General features: G+C 40.9%; 1 protein-coding gene and 1 long non-coding RNA gene across 4 annotated transcripts in view; one reads left to right on the plus strand and one right to left on the minus strand.

Moving 5' to 3' along the window:
* The first annotated feature begins 2,536 nt into the window (after positions 1-2,536).
* Positions 2,537-4,006, plus strand: LOC148184045 (uncharacterized). The gene is made up of 2 exons (XR_015772898.1): positions 2,537-2,714; positions 2,791-4,006. It is a non-coding gene; the product is annotated as an uncharacterized LOC148184045 (long non-coding RNA).
* The window catches only part of SLC38A6 (solute carrier family 38 member 6), a 37,818-nt gene continuing 27,806 nt past the window's right edge, over positions 3,372-13,383 (minus strand). For 2 of the 3 annotated variants that reach the window (XM_005520369.3, XM_088057572.1), the window contains exons 11-16: positions 12,407-12,486; positions 11,631-11,731; positions 9,517-9,641; positions 8,495-8,639; positions 8,281-8,375; positions 3,372-7,208 (exon numbers count right to left, since the gene is read on the minus strand). In XM_005520369.3, the coding sequence (XP_005520426.1) occupies positions 7,128-7,208; positions 8,281-8,375; positions 8,495-8,639; positions 9,517-9,641; positions 11,631-11,731; positions 12,407-12,486 (627 nt within the window). In that variant the 3' untranslated portion in view covers positions 3,372-7,127. The remainder of the gene's footprint in view (positions 7,209-8,280; positions 8,376-8,494; positions 8,640-9,516; positions 9,642-11,630; positions 11,732-12,406; positions 12,487-13,383) is intronic. The other variant, XM_088057571.1, reaches the window with a different exon arrangement.

Raw genomic sequence — 13,383 nt, forward strand, 5'->3', positions numbered from 1 at the left:
AGCATTACGACTTAATTTCTCAGCATTAATGTTCATTTCAAAGCAAGGAATTTTGCTTGGCCTCCCCTGGGACCCCTAAAACCCTGGTGTTTGTATTCCACCCCTGCAGCGGGAGCATGGGGTGGCAGGGAAGTGCTAAAGCCAAATGTTTCCCCCTTTGCAGATGCTGGAGAATGTGCGGCGACACCTCTGCTCAAAGGAACGGCCTTGTTTAGATAAGCCGTGGCAAACACAAGGCACAGGCCCTGTAGGAACAGCTTGAGGGGCTGGGAGAAGGTGGAATATCGACTTTCAGAATTTGTGGGTGGAAAAAAAAAATCAAATCTGTCCATGGTTTCCATGCAGTTTCAGCCTGAGGCTTTGCATCCCCTGGGGAAATGGGGAAATCCTTGGCTTGCGACCCACCAAACTGAACTGTCAGATTAAGGAATGGAAAGACAGAAGTCTTTGGCTACCCAGGCCAAGACAATGTCTCTCCACCATCATCAGAGAAATCTCCCCTTGGAAAAGGACCAGATGAATGTTCCCATTGCTCAGATGATTCCAGAATGTACAATTTGCAAACAGCAAAGGAAATTGTGCCAGCAGATACCAAAAGGAAAACGGTACCATTTCAACAGCAACTTTTGAACTGGGTCCAGCAGTGACATTCTGAGGAGCACCTTGTTGTGGCATGGTGTCCCTTGAGACGTGGGCCTTTCTCCCTAATCCCATCTGGTGATCATTTGTGCCTCGTTGCCCTTGATGGTATCACTGGTTGTGTAACAGCTGAGGCTGTTCTTGCTCATCCCCACCTCAAGTCCTTGGGAAGTGCTGTGCTGGCAGATGGCAACCCCAAAGTGCTCCTTTTGTACTTCACTGGTGTCTGAGCCCACCAAATCCAAAGCAGACTAATTTCATGTGACAGGGTTAATGAATAAACATGAAATCACATAATGAAAGGGTTCTTAGCTCTCCACCTTTCCATTCCACTACTGTCTGGCAAACTGCTGTCTGCAAGCAGGACCTCACTGTGCTGCACTGCTCCCCAGAAGAGCACGCATCTAGGAGGGGAAAAAGAACCAAAATTCTGAAGATGCAGCAATTTGGGGGCATAAATTCCACATACTACTGCTGAGATAAATGTGTGCAGTGACCCGGCACTCAAACTTGTTGATAACATCAAATGGGCAGTGAAGGCCATAACCCCCTGCTGGACCTGGGCAGAGGAAGGGACTGAGGGAGAGTTGAGTCTCAAATCCTTTCTATTGACCTCAGCTTTCCCTGTTTGAGCAAAGCCACCTCCAGACAGATCTTCCATCTGCACCTCTCACCCACCCCATGGGATTTCACCAAAGCTCCCTGCACCTCTGCAAGTGCTGAAGAACTTGGTCAGCCCCTGCTCAGTGAGCAACTAATTCCCCTGCCAAACCCAAAGCTCAGGGTGAGGAGCCTCCTATGACCAGACAATGAGCAGCAATTGAAATGCACCAAGAGGAGGAGGTTGGTGTTATTCCAGAAGTTTGCCCCAGTGCCATGCACACATGGGTTGGCAGGGATCCCCTTGGCACAGCTTCTGCCCAGGCCCTGTACCCATCAATATGCAGCTGATTCTGCCTCACTGCTTTGGTCCAAAGGATCAAATATTGATTATTATATTTGGAGAAAGAGAAGTGGATTGTCATGGTGTGAACTGAGAAGTGAATAAACCCCACATGTTCACTCATCTTTCCCTTTAACAAGGATGGAAGTTGTTCATCAAAATGGGGAGCAAAACATTAAAAGTGAGTCCCACGAGCCATCCCAGTGGCAGACCTGTAGGAAGCTGTAAATCAGAGGCTCTTTAACCCCTTCCTACAGGATCCACGAGCTGCACAAACCCAGCTGGGGAAATGCTACACTAAAGCCCCACTATTCAGCCCAAAGCACAGTGAATCAGCCAAGCGTGACCAGAGGTGAGAATAAGGCCTGAGATTTTCAAGGCCCTCAACTCCAGCCTGACAGGTTCTGTGCTGTCACAACCACATCCCAAATATTTTCTCCATCCCTGCATGTAAATCCCACTATCAAATGGAGCTACCTGGGAGGGAGGAGAAGGGGCTCCCAGGAACCCTGTCTCACTTTGGTCTGTGGAGTGGTGAGATGGGCTCCTGAAAGGCAACAAACTGGAACAACCACCCCGAGCCTCCAGGGCTCGTTAACTCTCCTTGGCCACATCTGGGATCTGCTACACGATGCACGGAGCAGGAATTTCCACCCTGTCTCCAGAACACTAGTCCTGCACCCCGGGCTGATCAGGCACCACACCAACCTCCCCGTTCATTGCAGATACCTGGTGACTTCAATTAAATCATGCCTGAAATCTGAAATGTAAATCAGGTGGGGAAGGCATTAATGGCAGCAATGTAAAGGCTCCCTGCAAACCTCCCAAAATGAACTGTCCTGACCTTGGCTGGGCTGACAATGAAAGTGTGACATCATGTGCAAACGAGCTCTAAATTCAAACCAGGTGCCGGGAGCTGCTGCCTGGCGTCGTGCGGCTGCCCTGAGTGCGAGCAGGGATGCTGGGGGCAGGAGAAAGGCTGAGCAAGGACAGGACACGCTCAGCAGCAAAACAGCCAGAGCAGCACAGGACAGAATTCTGCACTGCAATGAAAATGCTGGGATTTGTGCTCTTTGGTGCCAGTTCCACTTGGGGCTAGCAGTGTTAAGTAGTTGCTGATATTCATGTCCAGGTGTGTGAGTGTTCCTACAGCTCTGGAATCAAGCCAGCAGCACAATAATGAGCGTTTTTTCCATGTTTGCTTATAGTCAGGACTGCCTTGGACCTTGCCATGTGCTTGGAGCTGCACTCACAGGACACAGCTATTGGAGAGCACGGTGACTTACAGCCACAAAGCACATCCACACTTCAGAGCCCCTCCTGGCCAGCCACTGCTCCTCTGCTGCTGCCCCTAGGGAAATGGCCTGCTCCCCATGACTGACCCTCACCTTGCTGAACAAGAAGGCCCTTCCCAAAGGGTCTCCAAGAGCAGTTTCTCACCCCATTATGCACTGCCAGGCCAGCTACCCACCCTTTCCCCACATCCCAGAGGCAGTGCTGGCACAGAGCTGTGCAGGCACAGCCCCCGAGATAAACTCTGCTGGTTCCTGTTCACAGGGGGGACCAGATCAGCGCAGAAGAAGCAGGTTTGCTGTCCATGAACCAATTCCTGGGAGGACAATAACTGCATTTCTCATTTTTTTTGCATCCTGGTGTTTTGGAGAGCACAGTCCAAAGAGTAAAATCCATCACTGGGAGCAGACTGGCCCAGGAGGGGCACCTGGGAACATTTCAAGATGTGCTGCAGAGCATCACCTGCACAACAGAGTGGGGATCACACACAACTGTGTAGAGAGTAAACTGTTCTTTATTTCTTGCTGGTCATTTTTTGGAACATGCCCTGGCTGTTCCACAATGATCCTGAGGCAAAAAGAACTCAGAAAATCTGTTGTACAACACACAGGTTTGACGTGAGCTGGACAATTTTTTCATCCAAAGCATTATTAATTTCTTTTGGGAATTCCATTTCCACATGAAGCGTGGCTGAGTGAACACTGCTGAAGCACACAAATACCAAGACCACCACCACAAACAGCAGAAATTACACAGCACTTTTATAATACTGAAAATTCTCTCCCACTGGCAGTTAAGAGTAAACATGTCCAAAGGTTTCTTTGTATGGAGAGCAGCTACAATGAACAGTCTCAGCATCAAAATCAACTGGAAAACAATGATTTCAGGTAAAGTGTTAAATGAAATCTAACTAGGAAAGGAGTTCTACAATAATCCTAGTTTTGAGCACTCTTGTTTGGCAGTCTCCTTCCTGCCAGGCTGGTTACAAAAACCACTCTTCACACCCAGCTTACCACAGTCCAGCTGAAACTTGAGCAGCCTCCAAATGGACAAGGAATGGAAATAGGAAAAAAAGAGAAAATAAATCAAAGTACACCAATTAAATTTCATCTCTCACATTGTTCTTCCTGCTCAGCTGGGGAAAGGGAACATTTCCAAGTGAGTTCAGAAATGCTGTGGGTCCCTTCATCCATTCCTGTCAAGTCTTCAGTGAAGAAGGCTGGAAAATGCTGATGACAGGCAATAAAGTAGAATCACTGAAATTCATAAATCTGAAAATTTGGAAGAAAAAGTATCTGTAGGCAAGAATAATGAAGAAAATATTTTCAGCATTTAAATTAACTGTTTCAGACTGGAGGCCTCTTCTGCTCAAAAACTTCATGGAAGTGCACAATTGTAGAAAAACCCTTGAGAGACACAATGTGCAGCACAGCCATGGGAGATGAGAAGGATAAATTATTCTGTTTTTCATTGTGGACAACACTCATACCTTCTAAATTTGGGAACAAAAATTCTTTTTCTGCCCCTCTCTTCCTCCCTCCATATTTTAAGTTATGAACTACAGAAACTCTGAACTAGCAGCTTTTCTAGTTCTTTTTCAGATGAAAGGTAACAGGCATTCTGTAAACCCCTGTGCTCTCCTTTCTGCACCACAGCCAAAATGTAATAATAGAGCTCAGCAGAGCTGTGAATTGCTTCCATTCATCCTCATCAAGTATTTACTTCATACACTGGAATTCATCATTCCAAAGTCTACCTATCAGGAGAGTCAGTCTATAGCCAGGCTAGTTAGGATAATACCCAAGGATTAAAAACAATACTGTAGTGATTTCTGCAGCACCACAGGAATCCACTGTAAAATTAACACTGTATTTCAGGTATTTTTGCAGTCACATTTTCAAGATGATGCACACAAACCAAACAGCCTGAGGGCAACAGAGCATTACACTGCACAGTAAGACTCAGCTTTTCCAGGGAAAGGAGGGAAGAGCAAAAGCTTAGCAAAGCTTTGCCAACTTTCTGTCCCTTCACAGATAATCTAAGTATTCAGACTTAAACGTTATTGGTTAGAGTTTAAAATAAAAGTGACTGCAGTAATGACCTGCCAGTACTACTCAACAGTATGTTACAAGAGCAGATAATAAATGAGAAACAATTTCCATAAAATTTCTAATAAATACGCTCCCTAAATTCTAGTGTCTGACAAAAATCCCTGAGTTAATTCTCATCAGTGTAAGGTCTCCTGTTTTACAAAGAAGTTTTGGTTCAGTCAGGCAGAAAATCACTTCCTGATGTGCAGCTGTCAGTGCTGACTCAAGGTACACTTTCACAATATATATATTTATTTCCACAGCAGTGCCAGATATTCCATGAGCATCTGAATCCTTGCAATGTAACAAAGTCTTTGAGACTCAGCTATCAGAGAGCAGCCACAGGCAGGAAGGCACCTACACCTGGTTAGCAGGAGTTTAAATTGGAAAAATAAAGTCAAGTTCATCTTTTAGGCAGGTAACATTACATCTTGTGGTCACATTGATTTTCTGCAGGGTAACCATGCTGACAGGAGCTGCTGACAGGAGCCACTGCCAGTGCCACAGGAGGGGCTGGGAACTCCCAGCCAGGAGTGGATGTGGTGTTTCTGGTGCTGCCGAACTATCACATGGCTCACCTGAAGTCAAGAAACCTCTGCTAGAAACTTTATTATAAAAATAACTGCAGTCTTTTCCAGGGATCTTTTTCTACCAAGTTTCTGAGTTAGTTCCCTGGTTTCACCACATGTGTTTGTATCGAAATTAAACTCCTAGGCAGAAGGATACTTCCAAGCAAAAAGGATTTCTGAAGCAGTACTAACCTGCACCATCTAGGTGCCTTCAGGCCATGCATCAAAACTGAAAAGTAACTTCTGAGAGAGCCAACTGATCTGCTGTCATGAGAAATCCTGGTCTGTCAGCTCAGGACTAGAGAAGGTGATTCCAACTCTGCTATTTGCTGTTCCTCCCCATTAGACAGGAGAGAATCAAGCACATTCAGTCAGCCTTTGCTTCCTTAGGGCATGAAATCTCTGAAGAGATAAGGCCACTTTAGGGCCATCAGATCCCACCTGATAGAAGCAAATGCTAAAAATCTCACCTTGGTCTCAGCCACTGCTTTCAATCTACTAAAATATGGAACTTTTCTTGTGGGTACCCAAGACCATCTCAAAAAAAGCCCTGTTGGTGTTGAAAACTGCATTCTCATTCAGGGGTCTAAAAAAAAAGGAATTATAAAAGACTACATAGAAGTTCATAGACATCTGAGGTAAAATTAGGGTTCCATAAAAATGAAATTTCCCCTTGTTTTCAACTGATGCAGATTTTCATCTTCTAAGACCAAATCTTCTCTGAGACAGAAATGAACATAAAATATAGAACCACTTTAGTTCAAACATGAAACATTTGTAAAAATGGGAAGAGAGAAAAAGAGAATAGTCACTTGGAGGAATACTGAGGTTCTTTGAGTACTACTCAAAAGCAGATATAAACTGAAAAATTTACTATTATTAACTGCAAAATGAAAACACCAAAATGAAACGCTACTAAAAGCTATTATGCTTGATGGGCAAAGCTTGTTAATTTGAAAATTACATCAGGATGATTCAAGTGTGCTGATATAGAAAAACTGTATTTTAAAAAACAATTAACAAATATTATCATGACATGCCCATTAAACTGAGCTAAGGCAGTTGGTCTCTGGATCCATCTTAGGATAAATTAGGGTAAACACTTGGAATCAACAAGTTCTTAATGTGAACTGGCTGAAATTTTGGAAATTAAGCAACAGCAGTCTTTCAAGGATTAGGACAATGTGCATTATCTTATGTGTATATGTCACATTATGCAGAAAAAGACTGATGTAATGTCTATTCACCTTGCTGTCTTGAAAGGACAAGTTATTTCAAGTTTCTGCTTTGTTCACCATGTGCCCTAAACTATTTTTGCATCGCAGATATTCTCAAGACCTTTTTATCTGTCATTTTTACATCATCAAAAAGTCATATTTTAGAATGGCAAAGAAGAATTGTCCAGTAACTGAAGAGAGTGACTCAAAATTAAAGAAGGATCATCAGTAATGGAGCTGAAAAGAACATTACTTCTTCCACTGGCTGCTTTGGTCAGTGTTCCTTTAGGATGCCCAGCACTCATTGCAGCAGTGTTGGCACCTCTCTGGTTCTTGCTGTCCTCCTGAAGCTCAGTTCAGACAGTGCCAATAGCTGTTATTGAGCAACCCAATTGAAAATTATTAGAACCAAACTGAGAAGGCCAAGACAAATGCCAAAAATAACCAAGGCACATGCCTGTGAAGAAAGAAAAGCAAAAATTAATGTTCTGCTGAAAAAAGCATTTTACATGTCCAAGGCTTATGAGAATCCAAAAGAACAGGTATAAATAGTATCTTAAAATTATCTGTAATGTTTCAAATTACTCAGTCTTCAAACACAAAGTATCTGCTTAGTGGGAAGCTAAACCAAGCCTGGGAGTTTCACTGGGAGCTCCTGGATGAGTCTGGTTTCCCTGCTTACACTATTCAGCTGCACAAAAAATAATTTGCCCTTTACAACTCTAAACAAATTGAGAAACTGATTCATATTTTACTCAAAATACAATTAAAATTACAATGGATTTCTTACATTTTTGAATAGTCAGATGATAACAAAAGTGCTTAAACTGCAGCTTGCTGATTTATAACAAGCCCCCAAATCTGCTGGAACTAGTCATGACTTTAGACAGTCAGAGGGCATCATTATTAGATTTTCTTTCAGATTCCCCATTTTGTCAATACAAGAGCAGCCCCATGAATCATAAGAATGGCAAAAAGACTGTGTATAAACAGCTTGTCAGCATTTTGGCTGCTGCCATGAAGCTGCTCCACTGAGCAATGGTTAAAATGAAGACATTTAGTTGCAGTGCAAAAAGCAGGCTCCTGCACAAACTCCAACCCAGATCTTAACCTACTACAACAAAAGAGAAATCACAGAGGAGAAAAAAAAAGTGCAAAAAGGAAGAGAAAAAAAAAAGAAAGAAAAAAAAATTTACAAAGTCTTTTATAGAAAACAAGCACAAAACAGGAAAAAACTGAGCAGAAACTGGATTAAAAGTCAACATCTGAAAACTATAGAGAAAAGCACATACTCAGATCAATGGTCCAGTACTTGGACACACTGCCTGCCAAAAACCTCTGGTGAAGAAGGAGTTTCAGAAAGACCAGAGCTACCAGGAAGGATGAAAGAAAATGCTCAGAGATTTTGCGAGCTGCAATGAAAACAAGAGCTCTGCCCCTCGCATTGTGTGCTCCACTGTGTATTAAAATGCATTCAAAATGAGCCTCTTTAAATATTATTAGTGCAAATGAAAAAATAGAAAACATACCCCAAGTTTCTGTGGTGATATAAAGTCCTCTCTGTTAAGTTTAAGATAAAATAGTCCAGGATATACAAAAAGCAGGCATGTTGATGTGGTTGAGCCTTTAAAAACCAGAAAGTAAGATTTTGTTTAGAGAAGACTGAAGTACATTGCAGAATCATATATGAATTTCTTGAAGTTAAAATAAAAACCAAGACAACCAACCACCACAAGAACTTACCAACCACTCCAAATACATTTTTAATGTCTGGCACGTACATTGCAAACAGAACAACAACTGCATTCAGTGTTAAGGTGACAAGGATATGGCAAATCCACGACCCAGGAATATGAGAGAAAAATACCATCAACACAGCTTTCCTTGCCTACACAATACAAAGACAAACATTGTGTGGGTAAATACATACAGACACACACATATTTTTTGATCTTATCTCAATTTCATAACCTTAAGAATTACATCATTCCAGATGTGAAAGAACCTTTTAAAAATCAAAATGCCAGAAGCTTAGTAATAGCTTAATGCTTTGTCTTTCTGTAGTGTAGAATGTAATTTATTACTGTATTAAAGCAAGATTTATCACATGGCCATTAGTCTTAAGAAATTACTGGTCCTTTCCTTTTTTGGAGAGACAAAAGAAGGCCTGGGGGATAGTGCTTTGTTTCTTTGAAAATGCCTGGTAGCAAATGTCAGCATGTTGCAAACAGATACATAATCTATACAGTGCTTCCATACACAGAGTTTTACCTGCACAATTTTTGGTCCTAAATGAATGAATTTCAATTCTACCACAGTATTGATAAGCTAAACTAGGATTTTGGGGTTTTTTTTGTGAAATAGGTCTGTATGTGTTTTTAATTTACAACTAAATTGAGTTTCAAGTATAAGTGTGTTTGTGTGTGGGTGCGTGCATGTAGAAAGGAAAAACCAAGTCAGCAAAACTCAATTTAAGAGAAAAAAAAAATCAAACTAAATAAACTTTGGAAGTTCTGAATTCTCTAAATTAAAAACAATGCTGTGGGCTAGTTTTAATCTGAAATCTGTCTCAAGAGCACAAATTAGCTTAGTGGTTAGTTGTTATTTTGGAGCTTTCATGGAACATATGCAAATATGTGGTCTTTGATCAATCACTTGACAAGTGAATAAGATACACAAGACTAGATGTGACTCAAGAATTGCAGTCTGCAAAACATTAGTGACCAGTGCTCACTGCCAGCTCCAGAGCTCTCAGGAATACTCACTGGGAAATGGATTAGAGGGACTGTCAGGAGCACAGAAAACAGAATGGCTGCTCTCACAGTCATGATGACGGTATCATGGGGCAGGTACCTGGAGTAACCTTGTAGCAGCTCAGAGTCCACTCTGTCTGAAAACAAGACAAATTAATTGCTTTCTTAATCACTAGAAAGCAAAGGTAATTAGCAAGGAATATTAAGGTGAGATTCAAATGGATCTATCTGCTTGGGGGACACAGATACACTAGGATGCAAAATCTTCAGGGAAATGAGAAACTTCAGGAGGCATGACCAGGCAGAGCCCCTGCTGAAGCAAAAGATGCCTAAAGAAAAGACACAAACATGAAGGAAACAGCATAAATAAAAAAAAAGAGGAAATTTAACAGCAAAACTCAGAGCACTGAGAGTGGTCTGCTACCCTGATTTTTTTTTATTTATTTTTTTTTAATCTTAACTCTGCTTTTTTGGACTTCAGAATGGACTGAAATTTTCAAAGTCTGGTCATCCTGTGAAGTTTCAAATTCACAGAAAACAGAAGAAACCATCTGAACCACAGAGAGATGAAACACACCTCATTTCAAAGAGGAAACTCTTCTTTTGTTTCCAATTTAAAATAAAATGTTTTACATTTTCTCAGACTGGTGTTTTAGGAACAGGGAACAGACTTTCTCTGTTTAAAGAAGTAAGTTAATTAAAGAAGACAACCAAAAAGTGAAAAGGAGAAGCAGCTTCCAAGGGGAAAAAAACAAACCAACCAAACAAAACAATTCTCTTACAGAGACACCCACCCTTGATTCCAGCATTTCAGGCTCCTGAGTCTTAGAGTTACTAAAAGAAATCAAGCCTGCAGAAAACCAAAAGCATTCCCAGTGAAACAGACTGAAAGGCCTCAGACAAGACAGGGTCTGGTCCCAAAGAAATCATGGCAGTAAAGGTAATAGGAACTGGGATGGCTTCCAGGACTATTTTTCTTTCCTCTTTTTTTTCCCCCTCTTCTTATTAAGATTTCATCTGGACAGATGATTACCCTGCACTGCCTACTGAACCTTTCTGAGCTGCACTTAAATTTATATTCTCCAACAAACCTCATGGAGACAGTCAGGAAACAGCAATAGTGGCCAGTAGACTATTAGGGCCTTTGAGACCACCTCCCCCCCATATAATTTTTCTAAGGTTTCTGGATATCTAGGGAATATTTTCAGACATGCTTACACTTGGGGGTAAAAGGTACAGAAGTCCCTAAAAATCTGGAACTATTAGATGCTGAAAGCCAATATTCATGGTGTTTTGTCAGCCACCATCTCATCCTCACAATCAAGAATTATAAAACACTTGAAAGGAGAGAAAATCCTACTCAGAACTTTCATCTTGCTGTACGAATTTTTATTCATTCCAATCAATGAAGATTAGCATGTGATCATCTCATAATAATGAGTTTCCAGAAGATATCAGAAGGATCCTCATGGATGACTGCGATGCATTTATGTGACAGCACTGGTATGAAACTACAACAGAATCAGCAAGTAGAGGAAATTCAATAAACCAGTTGTGTTATCATTGCTGTATGAAACAGACACTCACCTACCTCTGCCAGGGCTGTGATGGACCTTTAAAAAAGGCCACTGTGTAGATAAGGGGTCTGAAATCTTTCTGTGCACTTGGGAAGTACAAGAATGCCAGACAGAAGAAGTCATCTATGTTTAAACTCTACTAAAAATCTGTACCCAGAAGTATTTACAAGTGCAAATGTAGAGTAATTAAATTGGTACTGCAGCACACTGTCACCTAAACTCTATGGCAAATGAAAATGCCTGTAGAATTTGGTAGGCCAAGTGTGATACCCCACCCACTCTTTTGATTGGTAACAAAAAGGTACAGCTACTTCATCAAATATCAACATTTCTAAGAAATGTGCACTTCTTGCTTCAGTTCATGTATCAAACAGACACATTTCTGGCTCAGGAACTGCATGTGCTGGAAAACCCAGCTCAAAGCCTATCCTTTTGATTTTCTAAAATCTGAGGGTTCAAGTGTACTAATGCCTGAAGCATCTCAAGCAGAAGACATTAACCATTTATCATGAACCTTTGTTCTAAGGAATATTTGAAGAATACTCTTACCATAAAATGTCAGGTACCCAAAGAGAGCAGACATGAAGTAAATTAGGAAACTCAGACCAATTCCTGTGACAGTTACGTTCTGCATTCTCCTTTTGGATGGACTAAAATGGAAAAAGAAAAGGAAATCGGTGTTGTATTTGTATTGAGGATGATTAAACACAGCACAATCTATATAGTACCTTGCCTTTCATAAGGAAGTATTGGCTTAATTTAAGGCCACTGAGTATTTGCTGAGGTCTGTGCTCTCACTGATATTTAGGGGATTTAAAAGTATTTTTAATCTGGTAATTAAAAGGACACTTTTCAAGCAGACAATTTAACACTGACACCATCTTGTATGGAATTCAGACATTCCAGTGTTTCTTTTAAAAGAAAATTGGGATTTACACAGGATGATGCCTATTCAGAGCCAGGAACAGAATCTGTCAAAAACCCTCATTGGATCAGATATGGCCAAATGCAGATTAAGTTACTGCCATAAAAACTGACTATTAAAGTACCTTAGCAAATTACCTTTTTTTTTTCTCCAATTGTCCAAGGCAGGACAATATCCTGACATTGATGATGGAACCGCATTTGCTACTTTTCTCCCCTTTAAGAGAGAAAGAGCCAGTAGAGACTAAAACTCTACATTTCCCAAAACCATGAAAGCTCCTCATTCTGCAGTGTTTGATGGCACTGACTTAAAAATAAAAATTACTCAGGATAAATTTGGGGAAAGTATTGCAAAGAATGGTTATAATTATATTTCAATATTGCATGTGTTCATACATTACCTTTGGAGCTCACAATAGATTGGCAAGACTGAGGTATGGCACAGGAAAGAGAAGGCCATAGTTGGTATTGCATAAGCACTCTGAAAGAAAACATCTTGTAAGTTGCTTGCTGTTATTACTGGTTGGAAAAGTATCTGTATGAACTCAGAATTCAGTTCAAGTGTTGGAAGTCAGTGGAAATATTTCCAGATGAATACTTTGAGATAAATCTTCACAAGGCAGAAACTGCATCTCTGAATCAGTTCACAAAAATTCAACCTTTTCAAGTCACGTAAGTTCAAGTGGACATAGCTCAGTTTCATCATCAGGAGAAGTCATGCTGCCTATAAGCCAAAAACTGGAAGATTCTTTTTTGACTATACTGAAGCCAAGTACTTATGTAGAAAGAGCAGGATGTGTCCCAGAGCCAATGCATCATTTGTGAAATTCTCTAAGAAGTTTTCCAAATTCTAATATCCATGGCTATCTATCAAATTACTGATTCCTTCACCCTGACCTCACCATTGCATTACTCCTTCAGAAAAATTTGGATAAAACAGAAAATATAACATGCTTTGGCATCTTAAATTTTAAGACAGTTATGTAATTAAAGATGCAGCCACACAATTAGTAGTGTATTATTCTAAAAATCTGTAATAAAAGAGATGAGTCATCTAGTACAGCTTACTGTAATTGCCAAGTAGAATAAGATGAACTACTACAAACACTTTTGTGCTGAAATAAGCAGGCCTGCACTGGTAAGGACATGCCACTTTTTATTGAAAAAGCTAATTTTAAAAAAAGAAGCAGAGATGAGTCCCAAGATTCTTCAAAGCACAAAAGGCCAGAATCTCACAGTTGACATTTCTGGTCAAAGCACCATTTTTTCTTTGATCTACAGGTAACATTTGTCTGATGTTTGCATTGCCCAAGCCTTTTTTTTTTCCCCCTTTTTCTTGGGGGAAGTAGGATGGACTTTTTTTTTTACAGACAAATGC

Source organism: Pseudopodoces humilis, chromosome 7 (genome assembly GCF_049639895.1).
Source record: "Pseudopodoces humilis isolate 2021_Gansu_Grassland_sample_001 chromosome 7, ASM4963989v1, whole genome shotgun sequence".
Taxonomy (NCBI): Eukaryota; Metazoa; Chordata; class Aves; order Passeriformes; family Paridae; genus Pseudopodoces; species Pseudopodoces humilis.